Consider the following 23,444-nt stretch of genomic DNA (forward strand, 5'->3'; position numbering starts at 1 on the left):
AGTTGGGTTTTTTAAGCTTAAAAATCATTTCAGGTACTATACCTGACACCCATATCCCCTGCCACATGTTGTGACTTTACCTGTTTTTTTAAATGTGTGTGTTCTCTCCCTGGTGCTGTATGAAACAGCAGAAAACAAAAAACAGCACAAACTGATTATAAAGTGGGAGAGAGGTACAGGAAATGGTGAAACTGACTCTATTCAAAGTGCTGTCAAATGCACAGAGTCAGCAGTGAAAAGAGAGAACAGTTTTGTCTCTAATCTCTTCCAGCTACTGTAATCTTAGGCACACATAAAAATAGTCAAGGAATGTTTTTCAGACAGAATTGTAATGTGTAAGTTGACAATGTCCCTATAAAGTCAAAATTTTCAGCTGTGGTCTCTGGTTTTAGGTGTTTCTAGCTTTGGATCCCCCAACTTAAGACAAACTTGGGGGGGTGATTTTCAGAAGTGCTGAGCTCCTGCAGGTCCCATGGATCTAAAATGGAGTTGTGGGTGCTTAGGGCCTCTAAAAATCAATCTCCCAAGGTGCCTCAAATCGAGCCCCTAAAATTAGAAGGCACTTTGCAAACATTGGCCACGCTGAGTTGCCGCAGATGATAGAGAGAGTCTGCAGCAGATCTGGGCATAGAACTCCGGGCTGGGAGACTGGAGATCTAAGCTTTTATTACAAGATTTTTGCACCTATTTCGGAGCTGAGCGAATAATGGATTTTTTGGGGTTTGAGACTGAACCAAAAAAAAAAAAGATCCATTTAGATTAGAACCAAAACAAAATGTATTCTTTTTTTTTTTCCAATTTTTTTCATCAAATCAAAAATAGTTTGTTTCAACTCCATCAAAACATTTTGGGTAATTTATTATTGTTGTTTCAATTTGGCTGTTTTGGGTTTGTTTGTTATTTTTTAATTGGCCAAATTTCAAGTTTGGAACTGAATGTTTTAAAATGAAACATTTTGACTTTTCAAAAAAAAAAAATCTTGGCCACGTTTGACCTGAATTCACAAATAATTTCATAGCACCCCCCAAAAATACATTTTTTATGAAAACATTGATTTGGCAGAAAAATATACCAATTCGCCAAAGCTCCTGCGGGGTTTGGACTTTGCCACATTATGTGAATTTGTGTGTGACCATACGAATCAAAGTAATTTGTGAGTTCTGAGACTGTCATGTTCCAAATACTTACAGTGTCTTAACCAGGATTCATTAGGCTCCACTATAGATTCATCTGATTTACTTCCTGGAGCGGCAATCAGAAAGGAGTGATTATGGAAGAACCCAACATTTAGGATTCAGGGCCGTTGTGTTGACAATGGCACTCCTCCTGCCATATCCAAATAATGTGGATTTTTTTTATTTGATAGTTTACGGGGAGGGGAAGCTTAAATGGGTAAGATGAGATGTGTCTTAGATGAAATCTAAATCCAGGGTCCCGAGGGCTTCGGGTCATGATCCTACGACTGTATTCTTTACGTCCTGGCGTCATCGTTATGTAACATTGCCGGGTGTTGTAAGAGAGCTGCCAGTCCTTCACCGGCGGTAGCAGCTGTGTTGCATTTCAGTGGAGGACTGGGCTGGTGTGTGTGCAGAGGTTATCAGGCTGTAATGCACTTGGGAACGTTTGGATTGAAAGGCTCTATGTAAACATCTGATGACCTATATATTGAATATCAGCTTTTTACCAAACTTCACTTAAGGGACTCCAGGGTTCAGTTCCCAAGTCTGCTACTGTGTCGACTTGGTCAAGCTATGTGTCCTCTATGTCTTTAAATTGTCCCTCTATAAAATGGCTATGGTAATGCTTACCAGCCTCTCCGGGAGGGGTGAGAAATTTAAAGTGTGGAAAGAGCTGTGAAGTCAATGGTGCTGTATTAGGACAGAACATTTGGTTAATTATCTATTATTCTGGCAATAAGCCCAGTGTAACTGTAGGACATGAGGTAGAAATGTAAGAGGCAACTCCGAGACTGCAGCTTCACCCACCCATAACTCACTGACTTCAGTGACATTCAGGGGGGCTTGCGGGATATGTTTGCATCACTGTGTATTCAAGATGAGTATTCTCCACAGCCATAATCATGTGGGGAGATGTCAATATTCAGGTCACAACATGATGGGCCTACTCCAGCAGGCTTTACCTGTGGAAACATCCCACTGATGTTCGGACCCCTGGTCCATTGCAGGAATGCATTCTGTGGTCCAGGTGGGCTTTTTTGGATTTTATTATACTGTTGTTTAATTCTTTTCTAATCCAGCAGAGTGGAAATTTCTGGTGGGTACTATGAATATATTGATGTCAGCAGCTGCCAGGATATCATTCACCTTTACCACTTGCTCTGGTCAGCGACAATTTTGAACATAGTTGGATTGTTTCTAGGGATCATCACAGCTGCAATCCTTGGAGGCTTTAAAGACATGGTAAGATGATGCACGCTACTAGAGAAATTAAAGGCACATGATCAGACAAGTTTAGACATACACATTTCTTAAAAACCTCACTGGCAGTGATATTACAGTACATACAGGTAGTGGTTGTTTAAATATCCTTTACTGTGTTTGAATCCAGATCATGCACCATTGTGCTTGTGCTGTGAAGAAGGAACTGGAATAACTATAAGCAGAAAGTGAAATTGACTAAATTGGCAGATCCAACAAGACTGTCTAAGCATAGGGAATTGCAAACGATTAACAAATAAGCACATGAAGAAATGTAAGATTAAGTCAGTGATAATAATCTCAGACATTAATTCCACTGTGGAGGAATTCCCTTTTAAAATGAATATTTTGCCTGATGTCCCTTTTAAGAAGAAACATGTTTCGGTGGCACTTAGGTTTATGAATTGTTTAATATAATCATGACGGTAAAAATTCTGAATTTTACAGAATACTTACCATTCAGTTCATCCAAATTTATTCACCTGGTTTCCTCATTGTGTAAAACAGCTGAAGCTGATTTTTTGGGGGAAACCAAATAAGATAATTTGTGTGTTGGAAGAAGATGGAAATACTGGTCTGACAATAAGTGGGACTTCAGTAGGCTTGAATAGGGCATGTGCTATGCCATTGGTTTTCAATCTGCGGGTGCGACCCAGTACTGGGTCGTGGAATGTAAGGCATTTGTGAAGCCATTCTGAAAATCCACTTCATTTGTGCACTAGCGTGGGATGGGCTTTGGCCAGCCTGTTCTCTTCGTTCTTAAAGGAAACACACTGAATAGCTAAAGAATGAATTGACTTCAGAGCAATCAGACTGAGCTGCAAGTTGTTCATTCACCAGAACTGGGCTCTGAAATCAGTCACTGTTCCTTTAAATCACTTCTGCAGTCATGCAGGTGTCAGTTATCTGTGAGTGTGGGTCAAGTGCAGGTTAACCTTTGTGTCAGACTGTGTGTGTCTTTGTTTCCACAGACTCCCTCCCTGCCTACACTGAACTGTACAGTTGAAAACGCACATCCCTCAGTGTCCTATTACTCAAGGCCACAGGTGACTTCTTACAACACTTACTACCACAGCACTCCTCATCTGCCACCATACTCAGCATATGACTTCCAGGTACGGCACAACAGACAGTGGCGTTAAATCATAGAATCATAGAATATCAGGGTTGGAAGGGACCCCAGAAGGTCATCTAGTCCAACCCCCTGCTCAAAGCAGGACCAATTCCCAGTTAAATCATCCCAGCCAGGGCTTTGTCAAGCCTGACCTTAAAAACCTCTAAGGAAGGAGATTCTACCACCTCCCTAGGTAACGCATTCCAGTGTTTCACCACCCTCTTAGTGAAAAAGTTTTTCCTAATATCCAATCTAAACCTCCCCCACTGCAACTTGAGACCATTACTCCTCGTTCTGTCATCTGCTACCATTGAGAACAGTCTAGAGCCATCCTCTTTGGAACCCCCTTTCAGGTAGTTGAAAGCAGCTACCAAATCCCCCCTCATTCTTCTCTTCTGCAGGCTAAACAATCCCAGCTCCCTCAGCCTCTCCTCATAACTCATGTGTTCCAGTCCCCTAATCATTTTTGTTGCCCTTCGCTGGACTCTCTCCAATTTATCCACATCCTTCTTGTAGTGTGGGGCCCAAAACTGGACACAGTACTCCAGATGAGGCCTCACCAATGTCGAATAGAGGGGAACGATCACGTCCCTCGATCTGCTCGCTATGCCCCTACTTATACATCCCAAAATGCCATTGGCCTTCTTGGCAACAAGGGCACACTGCTGACTCATATCCAGCTTCTCGTCCACTGTCACCCCTAGGTCCTTTTCCGCAGAACTGCTGCCTAGCCATTCGGTCCCTAGTCTGTAGCTGTGCATTGGGTTCTTCCGTCCTAAGTGCAGGACCCTGCACTTATCCTTATTGAACCTCATCAGATTCCTTTTGGCCCAATCTTCCAATTGGTCTAGGTCCTTCTGTATCCTATCCCTCCCCTCCAGCGTATCTACCACTCCTCCCAGTTTAGTATCATCCGCAAATTTGCTGAGAGTGCAATCCACACCATCCTCCAGATCATTTATGAAGATATTGAATAAAACCGGCCCCAGGACCGACCCTTGGGGCACTCCACTTGATACCGGCTGCCAACTAGACATGAAGCCATTGATCACTACCCGTTGAGCCCGACAATCTAGCCAGCTTTCTACCCACCTTATAGTGCATTCATCCAGCCCATACTTCCTTAACTTGCTGACAAGAATACTATGGGAGACCGTGTCAAAAGCTTTGCTAAAGTCAAGAAACAATACATCCACTGCTTTCCCTTCATCCACAGAACCAGTAATCTCATCATAAAAGGCGATTAGATTAGTCAGGCATGACCTTCCCTTGGTAGATAAGAGTACCCTAGCCTTGGGACCACGAAGGTGTCTCTTCCCCCGAGGTCTACCGAAGGCAATCCCCCCTCCTACCGAGGGTGCTAGAACTTCCCTGCAAACCTGCACCTTGTTCTTGAGGCCGGTATTTAAGTTTCACTAAGTTGCATGTCCAGACGGCAGTCACAGGGTGCGACTGCCGCTCGAGTAGACGTACCCGAGCTAGCTTTCACCTGGCCCCACAAGTAATTACCCAGGGTTCCAGACGGGCTTGTACACCCCAGGCTCAAGTGCACCCTGCCACAGCTTCACGAGATTAAAGCTAGCTCCAGTATGTCTGTCTGAGCTGCCACCTTCCTCATGCTAAGGCCAGGTGGCAGTGAGGTGCATCCCAGTGCTGGGTACCCCTGGGAAGTGTGTCACGTGCTGTTAAGGGCCAAGCCGAGAGGTCCCTCAGAATAGGTTGTATTAGATCTTCATAAGATGATCCTGCATGGTCCTCTACGTCCCTTCCCTATGGCCGGAGTATCCTCTGGGAGCTGTGCCAGGACTAGGAACATTTGTGCTGTTGGATTTAACAAGTGGATCCTTATTTATGATTAGTACTTTGGTGGCTTTTTTTGGATTGTTTAAGAAAGAAGCTGCAATGTACGTTTCAAACTGTCCCTTGTCCTCAGTCTTCTCTGTTTAACAGTAGCCGTCTGTAGCCCCTCTGATGCTACCATGTAACACTGACATCGGGAAGATTGTAAAGCGTTGAGTATTCCTCAGCTCAGGATTTTTAAGGCTTGTCATACACACATTCTGTACCAATTTCACTAGATCAGTGCCACCCCCCAGACTGTGGACTTACATCACTATGAAAGGGCTACCTTGGGATAGCTTATTCCTACACATTTACCAAATTGAACTATACTGACAAGCCCCTTTCCAAGGCGCTGTGCTGCTGAATGTGCTATTCCTAAAAGGGGACAGTTTAATGGGTACAAAACCTGTGTGCTGACCAAAGGGAACGTTTTCAGAAACACTTGAGCCCTATTTTCAGAAGTGACTTGGACACCAGGGAGCCTCGGTCCCATTGACTTTCAATGAGACTTGAGCTCCTAAGTCACTAAGGGCCTTGGAAATTGTTCCATCAGACTGTTCCAGTTTCCTATCCTCCCTTTCTAGGCCCTGCATAACTTTGCCCCTCCCTCCTTACCCATCTCTGTCTCTCAGTCCCCTTCTCCCCTAGTAGTAGCCTCAGTGCCCCATTTGTCTGCATGTTCCATGCAATGTCTCTGCACCTTCTTCCACACTGCTCCCTCTTGCGTGGAATGTGAGGCCACTCCCCTCTCCTCGTTCAGTCCCTTCTGAAGGACTGCATGTCTTCTGCTACAAGGAGCTAGCCAATTAACCCTTCTGCACAGTCACTCTATCACTTTGACAGAAAACAAAGAAGTCCACATTTCTAATAGAGCCTGGTCTAGAACCCAGGTCTCCTGACTCCATCGCCTTCCCTAACCGCCGGCAAACTCTCTCCAACTTTGTGCACGTGTCATCAGAGTGGCTGAGCTGACTCTTTGTCAGTTTTTAGGCACACAAACTTCTAGGGGTTGGGTTGAGATTGTTTCATGCCAGGTGTGAGCCTAGACAGGCTTCTTGTGGTCCATGACAGTCCAGTCACTTTGAACAAGCCATTTCCAGTGGCAGACCCTTGCCTCTCTCATCCCATTGGAACATGCCTAGCACAAATGAAGCAGGCAGGAAACTGTCACCCTCTGCATGAAAATAGCATTATGCTAGGCAATCACCTTGTGTGTTGAGGAGGGGCAGGGAATGATCAGCTAGGAAAGGGTCATTCCTACAGTGCTTTGACTTCTGCAGGTAGAAAGCCACGTTTGGCGCTGAAAAGAAAGAGTAGGTTGTTTCATCTCACTGGCGGCTCATTCCGCCTTTTGTTCCTTTTAGACAGGGAGGAATCAAAAGTGCAGCCCTTTCAGTGGCCTGCTTCATTAATAAAATCTGACTGCTGGCTGGAGCCAAAATAAGCCAGGCCTACTCTACAGCTGCAACAAAGCCGGCTCTCCTCAGAGGCTCATGGCTGTTGCTAGGCAGCAACACATGGGTGCTTTGTAATGTTTAAAACCCAAGGTTGTGTTCTCTAGCCAATACCGCAGCAGCACCCGCCGCAGCTAAGTCACCCCATATTTCAGACCTGAGAGTTTTGGGGGATTCAAGTGGCTGAAACTTGACAGGGAGGAGGGGCTTGGCCCTAACTGAGAGGTGAGGGAAAGCCGTTTTGCCATCAAAACGTGTAATCAAAAACAGAAGCCTTTGGCCCACAATCTGCTCCCCAGGGCTCCAAGCCTGCCTTTAGCTGGTGGCACCATATTGGCACAATAAGCTGTAGCAGTTTGTAATAGGGAAATGAGATACTCCGTGTGTGTGTGTGTGTATATATATATATGACCTCCAATATAATTTTTTTTAATTTAAAGCAATTTTCACACAGGCAACCTGCCCCAAAAGGCTAAACTCTATCTTCACACCCTATTGCTGCTTACACTTGAGTCCCACAAAGCTATAAATGCTCTTCTCTGACACACAATCAGGACACATGTGCTCTCAGTATCTGCCTTTGCAGCACAATGCAAAGATTTTGTCCTCGCCCTAAGTCACTTAGATGTCAGATTATTGCAAGGTACCAAGTAACCTCACCAGTATACGAGGTGCTTTCCAGGCTGCCCCAAAACATTCACGGTATAAAAGACAAACCAAAAAAAGGGGGATAGGTCCAACTGGTAATTTGTTTTATCTTGGCATATAATTCAATTGTATGGTTCGTTAAATGCTAAAATGTCTAGATTATCCCCAATCCTTCACAACCTCGCCATTATTGATCAGCCAGGACCAGTGTCTTACAGCTACCGCAGTAGAAGTGGGTCTTTGGGATGGCTTCGACTGCAAAGAGGGGAGCGCCCAGATCAGCCCAGGAAATGGTGGTCATGGATGGAACCGTGGGGAATCTTGTGGGAGGAATGAATGACTGAATGAAGTGTTGAGGCTTGCTTCATTGTGTCTCATCACCTTTTCCTAACTCCTTTGTTTGACCTGTTTCTAGACAGATGGATACATGTTAACAATTTTCTAACAGTGTCAGTATTTCTTGGTGGAATGCTTTAAACCCATCGTTTGTGATTTATATGAAGACAATTTTAGGAGTGGAACTTATTTTGGCCATGTGCCAGTTTTGTTTTTCCAACTAAAATGCTGACTAAAATAGGAGTAAGCTATGCTGCCTTTATCAATTTAAAGGGATACTACTGAGTAGCCTTGGAGAAATATGTAAGTTTTGTGTGACAAATTTGGTTTTACAAAATTGAAGTCCGTGCCCCCCACATTAATGTAAAAGCCAAACAAATATACAGAAAGATTTGATTCTCGGGCAGCATTTGCAACGTAAACGTTACAGCAGTGGTCTAATGTATGAAAAACAAAGGATGAAATTGACTAGTCTGTGTTAACTGTGAAAGCTTAGTGAAATGTGTTAAGTAAACAGCAGAAATGATGAAAGGGAAATCAAATTTAACTCTAAATTTCAACCATTTTAAGCTCTTATCTTGCAAACGGTTACTCATCTGCTTAACTTGACTTCAGTGGGGCTATTCATTTGAATATACACATGTTTAACTTTAACAAGCGTTTGCAGGATCAAGGTGTAAAATATTAGTAACATCATATTGTTTGGTAAAAACATTTATTTTTTTTAACTGGCCACTGTCCCTTTCAGTGTAGGAGCTTAAGAAATGCTTATTTACCTTGTAGTCTTTTCAAGCTTGCTATTGACGAACGTATGTGTGTCTCTTCTGTGCAGCATTCCAGTGTGTTTCCAGCTTCCACTCCTTCTGGACTTTCAGACGATCCCCAGTCAATGTCACCATCTCCAAGCTACATGTGGTCCTCCAGTGCTCCTCCTCGCTATTCCCCGCCATATTTTCCTCCTTTTGAAAAACCACCCCCGTATACACCGTAAAGAAAAAATGTGCTCTTGAAATAAGTGTGAACATTTTGTATTTATATTTTATTGGGGTGGGAGGGAGAGAACATTACAGAGGACACTATCAGATACTGGATTCTGGTCATTCTTGCAAGACTTATGTAGAGGTTTAACAACTGTGTGTAGAGCAAGGATAATTTCATTGAAGCTTACTAGCGTCAGTGACGAGCGGGTGACCTAAATTCAGGCCTGTTTTACAATTGATTCACAGTAGTCCTTGATTTTTAAGAGGTGCTACCTGGTCAGACTATTGATCGCAGTCTGCCATGCTTCATCTTGAGCTGAGCAGTCACGTGGATAAAAATGGAGTGGGGTTAGCCAGAACCAGTAGTTGCGCCAGCCTACTCTTTTGCTCTAAAGGTGAGGGTGCTTGAAAATCAGCTCGGATGTTAATTTTGTTTGGCCTTTTGCTTCCTACTGTCAGGACATTGCTGGGCTGTGGAATGTAGTTCACATCTTTCATTGCTTATGGTCTACATCCTTATCAAAGGAAAATCCAAAGAAGAGCATGAGTTTCTTAAATCATAATACAAACAGATGGAAAAATAATTCTGTAGGATATGATGTCCTGTAGCAGGCCTACAACTGGAATAGAGCCTGCTGAAAGAGAGAACTGCACGAGCCAGGCTGGCTTGTTTCAGGATGCATCATAAGGTAGGAGGTGTAATACTGAACTGAGTATTGTTAGTTCTGGTATGTGTAAATAATATAAAAATCACACAGTTTGGGTGATTGTGTATCAGCGATTGGATTGTAGATACCTCCTAAATAGAAAGATGCAGTTTTCTGTGTTCTGCTAAGAAAAGGCATCCGACACTGTCCACAAGTCATTTCAGCAAAACCATGTGTTTTCCTTCTTTTGGTTGGGAAATTTTTATAGATTGTTTTGAGCCAGCACCCTGTATAATAACTTTTTTAATGGCTGTATTACAGGCTGCATGTAATGAATTTCCACTATTTGCTCTCAAGATGTAAGTCTCTTGTGGATAAAATTCAACACCACATAAATAATAGCCTAGGACAAAGTTGATTAGAATTTGCTGTTATTGTTGTGACTTTCTTTTAATCTTCAAATGATAATTGTGCTGATCTAGATTTCATGCAGGTTTTGTATGCGTCTTGCATAACAAAAAAGATCAACCTTATTAAGTGGCACAATGCTCCTTTAAAGTGTGGTTCTTGCCCAAGAAGTGATTTCATTTGGCAACTTCCTGTTCAGAACCACTCACTCTGAGCATTTCATCTGTTTACTTTGGGGATAAAAATAAGGTATCTGCTTTTTACTTGTTATACCAAAAAGGCTGGATTCTATTTCAGCTCCTGCATCTAAAGAAGTGTAAACCGTAAGGCTACACCCATTTACCGCTGTGTCACCTCAATCCAGACAAAATGTCATGGAGAGCAAAATTCGGCTTGTAGAGGTTTATGCTGTTATGTGAGCCACAACAAATACAGTTGGACTTCAGATTGCAGCATCTTTCTACTTGCAACCTAAGCAAATGTGAGATGGTGTAAAAAAGGAAGATACATGTGGGACCCATGATGTCACGTTCAGAGTACAACCACACTTTAACGTGCTGCTTTTAATCCTACACATTTGCAAAGCATTTTTAAACTCATTTCCCTGTCAGATACAAGTCCATCTAACCTCAAACTGAAAAGAGAATTGTTCAACCAGAAGCAAATGTAGAACTTCTATCTTGACAAGAAAATATTTTTTCTTAGAAAATGGTGGGAGGAGAAATACATGCAAGATACTCACTGGATTTAAAACAGTAGTGTATGCCGAACATGTTCCAGTAGACTTCCTCCCCCCATCATATATGGTTTAAAATACAGCTCCCATAAGTTTGGGCACCAGAAATAAATTAGCACACTAATACCCCTTCTGTTCTAAATTAACCTCACAGCTGTTCAACTCAATCACATCTTTAAGAGATTTTGCATGCAATTAAAAAAAAAAAGTGACAGCACCCGGGGTACAACTCCCTGTGAGAAGTATATTGCATAAATGTTTTTAAAAAATATTATTTTACTTCTAGAGCTTTGAAATAAAAGTTACAGTCCTAACCTCACCTGGAAAATAGTATACCATTTGTGCCTATCTCTATTAAATAGGGTTGCAAGGCATAGGGGATATATTGCAGGTCAGAACTAAGGCGCATTGCACAGTCATGAGGGGAGAAAAATAACTCAGTGCCAGAAAAAAGGATCTTTGGAAGCAAGTGTATTGTTAGCACCTTTGCTAACCTAAGCAGAAAACCTAAGAAATTGTCAAAGCTCTTTTTTCCAAACCTTTGAGCTTTATATTAATTGTTATATGCTAGTATATTTAAGCAAAAGCTGCATTGCTGCTTTAAATTCATTATAAAAAGACAACTCAATATTAACATTAAAAAGCATCATTAGGATTTTCTGTTCAGCTATCTGTTTTCCTTCTGCTTCAACAGTATAAACACTGAACATACATGCAATATTATGCACTGTATCCATAATGTCTTATGAGAATGTAAAAATGACATGACTCGTATGTATCTTTTATTACTTCACAAAAGTAAAATAAAACTCTGTGACTTTTTAAAAATGTTCACAAAGTTGCAGTTTACATTTTAGCAGCTTTTCTGAGTATTAACATTGCCACCATTGCACTGACCTTCCTTGTATGTAACTAGGAACTACAGAAAAAGCCAAGACAGCATTTGCTATTTTAGGGCCCAGAACTGCCAACCTTACTGGGCATGGTGCTTACTACCCTTAGGAGTCCCACTGAAATCACTGAGCTCTTATTTTGTAAATTGTGTGTTGAAAGAACAAATGTATCCTACGCATTTTATAGCTGTAGTAACTACAATTCTGCAATCCTTATTCCCGAGTAGTTCCATTGATTTCAGGGGGGTTACACTTATAAGTGCTACCCAGGATGCGTAAGGCCCAGTGTAGTCACTGGACTTAAATCCTGCAACCAGTCTGTATCCTCTGTTGCCTGCTACACACAGAGAAAGTCTGCTGAAGAACATTAAAATGGAAGGCTGTATTTCAAACAGAAGTGAATAATGTAATCAGTACAGTATCCCATTCACTTATTTTTATATTAAGTTCAATAGATTATGCTGGGCTTGATCCTGCACCACTCATGTCAGTGGGAGTTTTGCTGTTGACCCCAGCAGGAGCAAGTCCAATCCCCATGTAAATGAGATGTTTTACTAATGTTCCTGATATTCTCCCCAAACTGTTTTTGACACGTTTCTGAGTAGCTATGTTTTTCTTGTCAAATCCTTTCCCCACATCGGTTTTACTATGCTGATTAGCACTTACTCAAGCAAATAGTCCCATTGAGTTGATTGGGTCTACTCTGGTAAGTAAGTATTACTTATTAAGGGTTGCAGAATTAGACCCCATTTCAATAATAATTATTAGTCAACCAAAGTATCAATTATCTCAACACTATGGTTAAGAACTGCAGATGGAAAAATTCCAAACTATAACCAATTAGAGATTAACTTATTTGCAGCTTCATTAAATATGAAGTTGCTGCACCATGAGTTAACTAAATACATCAGCTGAATAAGACAACCACAAGTATAAGTTTCTAGACCAGTGCAACCCAATTAGAAGTCAAGTAGAACACATACTGGCTCAAAATACTTTTAGATTGTGCAGTTTACAATATGCACCATTGTTCAACTAATTCAGCTTATTAAAAGAAACCTCTAAATTGCATAATTTTTTTTGAGAATTCACTGCTACCTTAAAAAGTCCTACAGGAGCCAATTATAAACATTAACTCATCGAAAGCTGTGTTTCTCAACCTTTTTGATCCCAGGAATTGGCTTGCTGCCTTCCTAAATTGTCAGGAAGACCTCAGGGGCAGGCGCTGGTCCACAAACCAGTTGCTGAGAAACACAAAATGTCTCAGAAAAGTGGATTGCCCTTGGGGGAAAAAAACATTCTGCACATCTCTAGAATTAAAACTTTTTATTTTTGCCATAGAAAGCTCTAAGAACTAATATCAAGTATTGGTTAATGAAAAGTAGAACACAACTTTAAAAACTATGTTAAGGAAAAGACTGTACAAGTATATACATTACAGTATTGGTAAAAATGAACAATGTTTCACACAGAACAGTTGATAGGTAACAGCTGTAGAACCCAATGTTCAATGTATACAGTTGTCAGCTTTTGCATCTTTGTATAAACTGCATGCCTTAGCAGTACAAAATAAATAAGCAACCTATCAATTTTGTTATCTCCATATTTGTTTTATTTATATATTGGAATGCTGTGGTATGAATTCCCATAGAAGCCACACAGTGAGGACTCTTAGCCATCATTATTACATTTTGTAGCAGATCAGAGTTAACTTTTATATTTGTAAAATGATTTTTAGGTTTGCTATGGGATCTCTGCTGAATGTTGTAATAATATTTATATAAATGCATTTTCAGATTCAATTAGTGTAAATCCAATTTTTTTTCCAGAGCCAATTTCTTAATATTTACAAAATGTTTTGGATTAAGTCAAACCAGAAGGTAATGATAAAGATTTAAAAAACACAAAACAAAACCAAAACCCACCCTAAGTACAATAGCCAGAAATCTAAATATAAAAGTCTATTGCCCCATAAAGAGTTTAAAAGAAGGGATCTAACATGTTTCCAATCCAATAAATACTGGAAGTGAAGTTTAAAAAAAGTTTATTTTACATGACCTCTGGACTTTGGATACTGAAGCTCACTTCCAAGGAAAACTGAAGACTGAGACACACATGCAGGCCCGAGTCTTCTGGCAAAACTACACCTTTTGAACCACCAATTTTCCAGTTTTTTTTTCTAAAGAGACACCTTAGTAGGCACAGTTCAACTTAAGGTTTAAACCTTATCAGCAGCAAATATTGATAGCCATTATTACTGGATATATATTCTGCAAGGCAAGCTTAATTCCAGATGTTTCACACTAGGTTAATTTACAATATACCCTCAATGTTTTTCATGACATGAGGCCATGAAGCTTTTATCTAGCACACAGTGAGGTAAGTGAGTACAACCTGTGCTATTATAGGCAATCAATATTTATTTCTTTGAAAGGATTATGTGTAACTGCTGAAATGCCATCAATGAAACTCAAACAACATTCAATCTATCACATTTTAAAATATTCCCGATGCCCAAAGAGCAATTTTTATCAACATCTACACAAAATCAACCTACTTTATGATTTGACAATGCACATAGTTTTGAATTAAATCCTAGTTCCTAATTTTAAAAGGGTAAATTTACAATATAAAAACATTTATACATATTGTATTCTTAGCCTAGAAAACAGAAGTGCTGCATTCTATACCTAGTAGCTAAACAAATTCTCTTTTCCTCTTCCCATTATTACAAATACTGATTTCTGGTACCCGTTAATTATAGCTTTAATTATATTTGAACCATTTACCTTGAAATATAACTTATCTTTCTGGAAATTTAAGATTGCAGGTCATAAGGTGAAGAAATGTTGGTCTGAACATGAAATGTTTTTTTTTAAAACATGAATATGAGAAGAAAAATCCTAAAGTGTGATTTAGGTAAGAGATTTAATGAAAGGTTACTGATAACTAACACTATGCACAACAATTCTTTTCAGTCCTCTATAAACCTCTGTTTAATTTTCATATTACCATTTACAAAAATTCAACAAGTTCCTAAATCAGAAATGCTAGACTATGTGACTGTGCTGATAGTACTGAAAGTAAACTAGCATTTCTTGTTCTAGTTGAACTTTTACTAAACTATTTTCCAAGTGCCTAAATATGTACCAACTGCATGGGAAAGGAAGGATATTATTAAAACTGAAAATGAATATTGATATGCCTATGCCATGGAACCTATATAAACGCATTAAAAAACAAAAACAAAAAAAACCAACTTGATTATTGATTTAGTCCTCCTGACAGCAACACTTCCCATTGGGAAAAGTTTTCAGTACTTCATTAAAAATCTAGCTAAACAGGCCTGTAAAATCTGTAGTAGTCTCAGCTGCAGAGCTGAGGCATCATTTACATTACTTCTCCGTTTCAGGAAGCATATTCTGCAGTCTTCTGCTAGGAAAAGTATTTTAAAAATGTTCAAAATATCTGATCAAAGCCTTTTGACAAAATGAACAAAACAGAAAAGCAGCAACTCATTCTAAATAATCAGCATACTCTTTAATAATAATAAGGTCTGACATTATTCCTCAGGATTTTAAAAACATGCTGCAAAGCTCAATCTTTCTCTTCAATGTTCTTTTTTGTCGATATTGTAGCTTGATATTTTTCCCCATTGCAAAAAAGAATAAAATATAATGGTCCAGCCACTGAATACTCTGCTTACTGTACTGACAAATATAAATAAAGTGTGTTCAGTTCAGCCCAAACTGAACTTTTCTTATCGGTATGAACATTTTCACAAAGAGAATTGGTTCATTTTGACCAGAAAAACAAAACTAAGATGCTGGTTCAAAAATACACTGCTCCAAACAAATGGATCAGTTAGTTTGGACCCTTGCAGTAATACACTATTCAGAGTTAATGTATGAGCAGTGGGATTTTTTAAAATCATGCCATATCCAAGAGGCTATGCTGAACATCTTATTGTGGTCTCGGTGTTAACATCTAAAGAGAATTCAGCATTAAAGTGCTAACATGAAAGAAAAAGTTTCTGTAATAAATGTTTCAAGGTATGGGAAAATACCCCAGTTATTTTAGAAGAAAAACAATGTTTCAAATTATTTAAGGAAACTGTACCTTGTCAAGCTATAACTTTCCTTTTTTTTTTTTTTTAAATGAAAATTAACAAACTAGAAAAAACACTGACAGCTCCTTGGAAATATCTTATTCTGTATTCAAGTAAACTTTCAGATGAATTGCTACTACAAATGACTTGCAGCTACAAATAATCCATCTAAATACTACCCTTTGATGAGTTGGTAGAACAAGTAAACTTGGTTTCACTTTAACAGTTTGTTTTACAATATTTTTAGCAGTTCATTTGAAACAGTTGCACCTTTTCTATACTGAAGCTTTTTCAGCACTTAAAGCATTTCAGTAAGACTCTGGTATTACAAACTCAAATTCAGTACTACCCTCTGATAGATTTTGTTTAAAAAGTGATTCACTTCCCTGCTGAATGAAAATATCATCCCAGGTCATTGGCTTGGTTGGAGGATTAGAAGTTGTTCCTTCAGCATCATCTTTTCCTGCACCAACACGATAAACAAGTCCATCCTCGTTTATTACAGGTATACTGCTTGAACGATCAGTAATATATGCATATTGTCTGATCTGTAAAGACCTGCAAGGATGCAAACGATAAAGCTTGGTATCTCCAGAAGGGTCTTGACTATGAACTGATCTTATATGTGAAGCCATAACCTGATAATTGATGAAAGATTTCCCACATGTCAAACACTGGTACCTTCGCTCACCAGTGTGGTGAATTTCATGTTTTGTACGGTATTCTGCAAGAGGGAAAACTTTTTCACAGTATCGACACGGATACTTCTTCTCCCAGGAATGAACGTTGAAGTGTCTCCGCAAACTTGTCAGACACACATAGGATCTCTTGCATACAATACAAATGTAGTAGACCCTTCCATCCACTATGAGCTCATAGTGATCATCATGCTTTAGCTTCATGCGTTTTCTGTTTGCAGGATCATCACCAGATGTTCTCGGCATCTCGTCAAGTTTGACTTCTCCTTCATCTGGGTCATCTTTTACAGGAATTACTATGTCATATGTATCTTCACCAATATTTGCATAAACCTTACAACCTGTTGACAAGCCTTCTATTTCAGTAGCTGTATCTAAAGTTATGATCTTCTGACCTTCCATCACATGTTTTGATGCTACACCCACAGAAGAATCCTTGTTGCTTCCAGTAAGAACATCTGAGATTTTTATTTTAAACTCTCCAGGTTTGGAAGATGGTTCCTGTGGAAAAGTAACAACCTGTTTTTTCTGTACACCTGATCCTTCAAATGCTGCTACTTTGGGGGGAGAAGATTGCTGAACCAAAGAACTGCTACTGACTGAACCTGGACTAGATGAGCTAATGATATCATCATCTTCCACATCTTCCTCCTCCTCTTCTTCCTCCTCCTCCTCAACAGCATTTGTTTCCATTTCAGCTAAAGACTCATTATTAGATGGCTGTTGATTCTCCCCAAGCAAATTAACTGTAGGAGACACGTGTTGTTGATGTGAGGAACTGACACTTAGTGATGAATTAAGTTGAGACTGATTTAGCAAAATGATGTTGGGGGTCAAATGCTTTGGAGTTGAGGATTCAAGTGATTCAGCACTAGTTTGCGTTTGGTTTGGATTGGGTTGGTTGGCAGAGGAAGTGAGTTTTTGAGTTGCTGCAATACTAGTTAGAGGGGGAGATCCACCAGTGCTACAGGACGTTTGGTCAGAAACCACAGCAGGATTTGGGCAAGGTTGGCTCTGTGCCACTGCACTGGTCTCTGGAGAACGCTCCTTCGCAGGCACAATTTCAGAGCAAAAGATGACATCATCATCATCATCTGAATCACTCACTGTAATTTTTGTAGTTTCATATTCTTCACCATGTAAGGAAAATGATTCTGTTATAACAGGCATCCCACCAATTACATGTTGACTCAAATGTTTTGTTGGGCATATTTGTGTTTCAAGACTCTCTTGATCTGAGCTAGAAGGTAAAGTTTCTGAAGTACCATCCTGGATGCCACCAGATAGGCTTTTTACTTGTGACAGAGGTACACCCAGTTCTGCTATAAATTTAACTCCCAATAATTGCCCTGATTTAATCAACTCATCAAGTAAGTCTGATCGAACTCGGATTATTTTTGAGCTATATATATAGTTGAGTATTTCTGCAAAAATCTCTGCTCTTATAAAGCTCAGTTCCACCACTTGCCCAGCAACTGAGAAAAGCTGGTGAAAATACGTGCTAGAAGCAGAAAGGACATTTCTGTGGGCTCGAAATTTCCGGTCCTCCACGATGACCGTAACATCACAAAAAAGTCCATGGTCACGTTGTTCATTCAAAGACTGGAGTAGCATTCCAGAGTACTGGGTGTCTGTTGCAGAAATCAGTTTTTTTCCCTCCATTCCTTCAGAAAGAAAAGTAAAAGGAACCATGTTAGTTTACAGAATTTATAACATTTTCAGATGCAGTACAGAATCCTCCCATTCAGAATTTTTTGTTTTTCCCCTGCCCAAACTAAGTCTTATTAATGAGGCCTTGTCTACACCTAATATTTATACCAGCATAGCTATGTCAGTTGAAGGGGTGAAAAAAACCACACCCCAACCAACATACCTATGTTGACAAAACCCCAGTGTAGGCACAGCTAATGTCATCTGGGGAGGTGGTGTTCCTACACTGGCAGAAAAACTCTGTCAGAGTATTCTGCCACTACATTAGAGAGCTACTCATAGCTACATGCCAGTATAGGTTTAGCAGCGCAGACAAAGTCTGATTCCCACTGGTAAACAGTCCATATACTGTATTGCTCGTAAGTTTCATGATTGCTGCTACTTGTTCTCCATAGCTGTAAATATATCCAAAGGTCTGTGTTCACTAAAATGAGAAACTCAACTGAGTAATAACCAACAAAGCGTTAGCTGGAGACACCATTAACTTAAGGTCAATATCACATCAACATAATCAAGATTTAGGCTCTGTAAAGCTACAGTTTTTTAAAAAAAATTAAAAATAGAAATATTTAAAAAACAAAAAAGTTTCACATGTAAATATAAGCAACCATGCAAAATTGTCCTGAGTTAATTACAAGCGCAGCTAACAAAATTATGTATGTGCTCTTTACCACAGTGACTGATGCTAATAAAAAAGCTATGGATATTTTACTCCCTGTCCAAAAAAATACAAAAAACAAAACAAAAAATTTACTTGCCCCATGGGAGCAGAAATTTGCAAGCCTACCCTACATGTTTGCAACCCAACTACTGCAGCATTATGCTAAGGAAGAAGAGCCAGAAAGTGAAATCAACAGGTCTATTTTCATCTCCCAGTACAATATTTCAGAACAATGCAAAACCATCAGTACAGTGAAAAGGAAAGATTTTTTAAAGGATTTTATAAATTAAAAACACAGCTGGCAAGGAAACAAATTTAATGTCAATTTTTACCCTGACAGGTCCCTTTACATAGAGAGAATGTCATTTTAGACTTGGGTTGGTAGCAACAGATAAAATATTAGATATTAATTACAAATGTCAAACTACTTAAAATGGGAGGTGACCGACTGTTTATCACTATAAAATGTTGATAATTACTGACCCGATATTAAGCAAATTTCATGTTCCTTCCTCACTGTAGGTCATTGCAGCCAATTACATAGTCATTTCTTTTTCAAAAGAATTAGCACAAGTAGTAAGTACTGTAACTTTAGAATGCTGCTTCTTTGGAGAGGAAAATGTAGGTATCAAACAACTTTACTTCAAAGCTACTAAATATAACTTGGCTTTCCAAAAGTTACTTGGCTTGCAAGTAATATTGTAGCATTATCAGGACCATCATTATGACATCTTGTTTTTATTGCAAAAAGAAATATGAACTTTTTGGTTTAAAACCAATACTAATTAAATATCAATTATTTCCCTTTATGGTGTCAAGCAATTTCAAAAGAACACAAAAGATACTAACCCTTACAAATGGGTAAACTCTGAGCACCCTGCCAACAACCTCAGCCTCTTAATTGTGGGAATTCAAACACTTGTGTTTTAAATAAAAATCTCTACATGTCAATGGAGAGAAAGGTTCAGTTGCCTCCTGCCTGCTCAGAGGGCAATTTAAGCAACACAAACAGAAAGAATCAAATACACTGTGGTATGTCTGTCTAGATAGCTACTGAGGATCTGCAACAAGAATCAGCCCTGGGGAAGAACCAAGGGCTGCAACACAACCATTTTGAAAGAGGACTGGACGGGGGAAAAAACCCAGTAGGAAACAAACATGGGGGATTAGCCTATGTATCAACTGAAACCCCCTTTTCAACAGTTCCATCAAGAAATATTAACAATGCCTTGCCAGTAAGTCTTTATAATATAAGATAATCTTAAAATACAGGTGATGCAAGTATCATGGAGGAGAGGAAAGACTTCAAGGTTAAGGAGCAGATGATTAATACTGGAGCAGCTTGCTAGACCTCCACATGCAGGAGTGTGCGTGTTTGATTGCATTGTTATGCCTTGCAGGAGTGGCAGCATGGGAGGACAGGACACAGAAGGAGATTAGTAAAACTCTCAGATAGGGTCCTGCAGGTGTGTGAGCAAAGAGGGAATGCAGAGGTTGCAGGCAGCAGCATGAAGAGGGTGAGGACAACAATGCATGGTAATGGTGGCAGATGGGGGCGGGGGAGCAGCTGCATGGGATGGGGTGGGGACTGTTGTGCCTGGAAGCAGTATAGGGAAATAAAAAGGCACCTCAAACTAGCAGATTGTGGAGGTGAACTGCTTTAGCTGGGAAGACGGACCTCTGTGAATATTAACTAGAAGATTAAACAGGGGGTTGAACTTTTGTTCCTTATAGCAAGACGGGTGGGAATGCTGTGTATAGAGGATTAAGGGGGACTTGTATTTATACAGGAACTGTAGAGGGGAGGTAAGGCAGAGCATATAAGGAGAGCTGCACTGTTGTCACTTTTCAAAGGGGAAAGTGTGTACACTTTAATTACAGAAGACTAGAAGGCTGAGCTTGGGGAATTCTGGGTGCCATATTGTCGGACTAAGTATAGGGCTGGATACAGGAGAACTGCTATGATACAAGGGGATTGAGAGTCTGAGGATTGTGGCTTCATTAGTGGGGCAATTTGAGGATGCATTTCCCCACAACCACTGTTCCAATATGCAACCCCATTTCTGACTTCAATATTAAGCCTTGGGTAAGAGCGTTGGGGGTTAGATATTGGAGGCTGGATATCGCGGGTATAGGGAGTATGTGGGGAAGCTGGTAATTGAGGGAGCTGTGCATGGGGTGTTTATATAAGGCTGTAGGCCAGATATTGGGAGCCAGGTGAGATACTGTGAGGAGAGTATTGGAGGCTAGAAGTTTGGGTAGTAGGTACTAGACCATGGGGTGTGTATAGGGCTGGGTAAGAAAGGGGCAATGAGCTGGGCTACTGGGGGGCTGAGTAGGGAGTGTATAGGGGGCTAGTTGGGGACACAATAGGGGGGATATTAGGGGCTGGGTAGGGAGGCGTGAGGTGGGATTTAGGTGGGACACAGAGCACTGGATGGGGTGGTGACGTGGGTTCTAGGTGGAGGGCTGGGGGTGGGGCATGTGAGAACAGTAAGGTGGCATATGGGTGAGGGCAGACAGATGGGCTTTAGGTGGGGGCTGGGGAAAGGAAATGGGGGGGGGCGGGTGAGGACAGGGAGGGGGATCTAGATGGGGCCTGGGGAGCTGGAGACTGGGGGAGAGGAGGGGAGGGCAGGGAGGTGAGATCTAGGTAGGGCATGGGGGGCTGGAGCAGGCACATGAGGCTGGGTAAGAGCAATGAGTGGGGATCTGTGGGAGGCTGGGTAAGAGCAATGAGGTGGGAACTGTGGGGGCTGGGGGACATGCGAGGTGGGATCTGTGGGGGACTGGGGCAGGCACATGAGGCTGAGTAAGAGTGGTGAGGGGGGATCTGTGGGAGGGGAGGACAGGGAGGTGGGCTCTAGGCCGGGGGGGAGGGGGAGGCTGGAAAGAGCCGTTAGATGGGATCTGTGAGGCGCTAGGGAACATGTGAGGGGCGATATGGGGGAGGGCAGGGGTGTGGGATCTAGGCAGGCATGGGGGGCTGGGTAAGAGCAGGGGGGCATCTGTGGGGGGGAAGGGCAGGGATCTAGGCGGGTGTGGGGGGCTGGGTAAGAGCGGTGAGGCGGGATCTGTGAGGGGCTGTGGTCAGTGGAAGCTGGGAGGCTGGGTAAGGGGGGGTGAGGTGGGATCTGTGGGGCACTGGGAAGAGCAGTGAGGGGGTGATCTGTGGGGGGCTAGGGGACATGTAAAGCTGGGGGGGGCTGGGGCTGGCATGCGGGGGGCTGGGTAAGTTGGGTGAGATGGGATCTGTGGGGCGCTGGGGTAGGTGGAAGATGGGGGGGCTAGGTCAGACACGTGGGGGGCCGGACAAGAAGGGTGAGATGGGATCTGTGGGGGGCTGGGAAGAGCAGTGAGATGGGATCTGTGGGGGGCTGAGGGACATGTGAGGCTGGGTGAAGGGGGATTTGTGGGGGGCTGGGAAGAGCAGTGAGGGGGGATCTGTGGAGGGCTGGGGGACATGTGAGGCTGGGTGAAGGGGGATCTGTGGGGGGCTGGGAAGAGCAGTGAGGGGGGGATCTGTGGGGCAGGCACGTGGGGGGCCGGGTGAGAGGGGTGACATGGGATGAGGGGGCTGGGGCAGGCACGTGGGGGGCCGGGTGAGATGGGATGAGGGGGCTGGGGCAGGCACGTGGGGGGCTGGGAAGAGCGGTGAGATGGGATCTGTGGGGGGCTGAGGGACATGTGAGGCTGGGTGAAGGGAGATCTGTGGGGGGCTGGGAAGAGCAGTGAGGGGGGATCTGTGGGGCAGGCACGTGGGGGGCCGGGTGAGAGGGGTGACATGGGATGAGGGGGCTGGGGCAGGCACGTGGGGGGCCGGGTGAGATGGGATGAGGGGGCTGGGGCAGGCACGTGGGGGGCTGGGAAGAGCAGTGAAATGGGATCGGGGGGGCTGGGGTAGGTGAAAGCGGGGGGGGGGGGGACTGGGGCGCTTTCCGCCCGGGGCGGGGGGGGCGGCTCTGGCTGCTCCTCTCCCGCCCCCCCGGCCTAAGGGGCAGCGGGGGGGGGCCCGGGCCGGCCGAGCGGGGGGGGGGGGCGCGAGCCGCTGGCCGGGGGGAGGGGCAGAATCTGCCCACACAAAGCGGGGAGCCGCCGCCGCTTCCTGCTTCCTGCGAGGGGAGCGGAGCCGGAGCCGGAGCCGCCGGGGAGAGGGGCCCCCCCCGGGGGCCGGCGGGCCCAGGCCGCGGCGTGGGGGAGGGTCCCGGGTACCTGCGCTCCGAGAGCCGCGCTCCTTCCGCCAGCAGACAACGGGCACCAGCTCGCCAGCAGCCGCCGCGGCCCCGCCCGCCGCCGCGCCACCCCCGCCACGCGGCCGCCAGGGGGCGCTGCCCCGCCGGCCGCCGCGCTCCCTGCCCGCCCCGAGCGCGCTCGGCTCCCTTCGGAGCGCGCCCCCAGCGCCCTCGGCCCCGCTCGGCTGCTCCCGGAGCGCCCGCGCCTCGGGGGCGGGCCGGGCCTTGGCGTGCCCGGCCTGGCTGGGCCCCGGCGCGGGTGCCAGGGCGTCGCTCGCACGTGGGCCGCCCCCAGCCCTGCCCGCTGGGGCAGCGCCCGCCAGGGCCTGCTGGCGCCGGGCCCTGCCCTGGCGGGACCAGCTCGCCGGAGTGGGAAATCGGGACTTTTTTCGGGGGGGGCGGTAGTTGCCTATATAAGACAAAGCCCCTAATTGGGATGTCTGGTAACCTCTGCTGCTGGTAACCCTGTAAGGAGGCCTGGGATGGGGCTTTCTGCCTCTGGGAGCCACAGCCCCATCAGGCATAGGGTGGCCGCCGGG

The 23,444-nt window shown here is 43.2% G+C and overlaps 2 protein-coding genes across 6 annotated transcripts in view; one reads left to right on the top strand and one right to left on the bottom strand.

Moving 5' to 3' along the window:
• TMEM255A (transmembrane protein 255A) overlaps positions 1 to 17,497 on the top strand; it is a 59,145-nt gene extending 41,648 nt beyond the window's left edge. The window contains exons 7-11 of one of the 5 annotated variants that reach the window (XR_012160987.2): positions 2,258 to 2,420; positions 3,410 to 3,553; positions 8,665 to 9,501; positions 14,320 to 14,415; positions 16,524 to 17,497. Coding sequence is in view for 3 of the 5 variants with exons in the window: in XM_073361313.2 (XP_073217414.1) it covers positions 2,258 to 2,420; positions 3,410 to 3,553; positions 8,665 to 8,823 (466 nt within the window). In the remaining 2 variants the exon portion in view is untranslated. Of the gene's footprint in view, positions 1 to 2,257; positions 2,421 to 3,409; positions 3,554 to 8,664; positions 13,283 to 14,319; positions 14,416 to 16,523 lie in introns of those variants that run through there. The other 4 variants (XR_012160988.2, XM_073361313.2, XM_073361314.2 and 1 more) reach the window with 4 other exon arrangements.
• ZBTB33 (zinc finger and BTB domain containing 33) lies at positions 12,808 to 22,978 on the bottom strand. Its single transcript, XM_073361311.1, has 2 exons — positions 22,886 to 22,978; positions 12,808 to 17,966 (listed from the first exon to the last, which is right to left on the bottom strand). The coding sequence occupies exon 2, from the start codon at positions 17,962 to 17,964 to the stop codon at positions 15,913 to 15,915; it is 2,052 nt and encodes a 683-aa protein (XP_073217412.1). The 5' UTR covers positions 17,965 to 17,966; positions 22,886 to 22,978; the 3' UTR covers positions 12,808 to 15,912.
• Positions 22,979 to 23,444: the final 466 nt, after the last annotated feature.

This window comes from Lepidochelys kempii, chromosome 9 (assembly GCF_965140285.1).
Source record: "Lepidochelys kempii isolate rLepKem1 chromosome 9, rLepKem1.hap1, whole genome shotgun sequence".
NCBI lineage: Eukaryota > Metazoa > Chordata > Testudines > Cheloniidae > Lepidochelys > Lepidochelys kempii.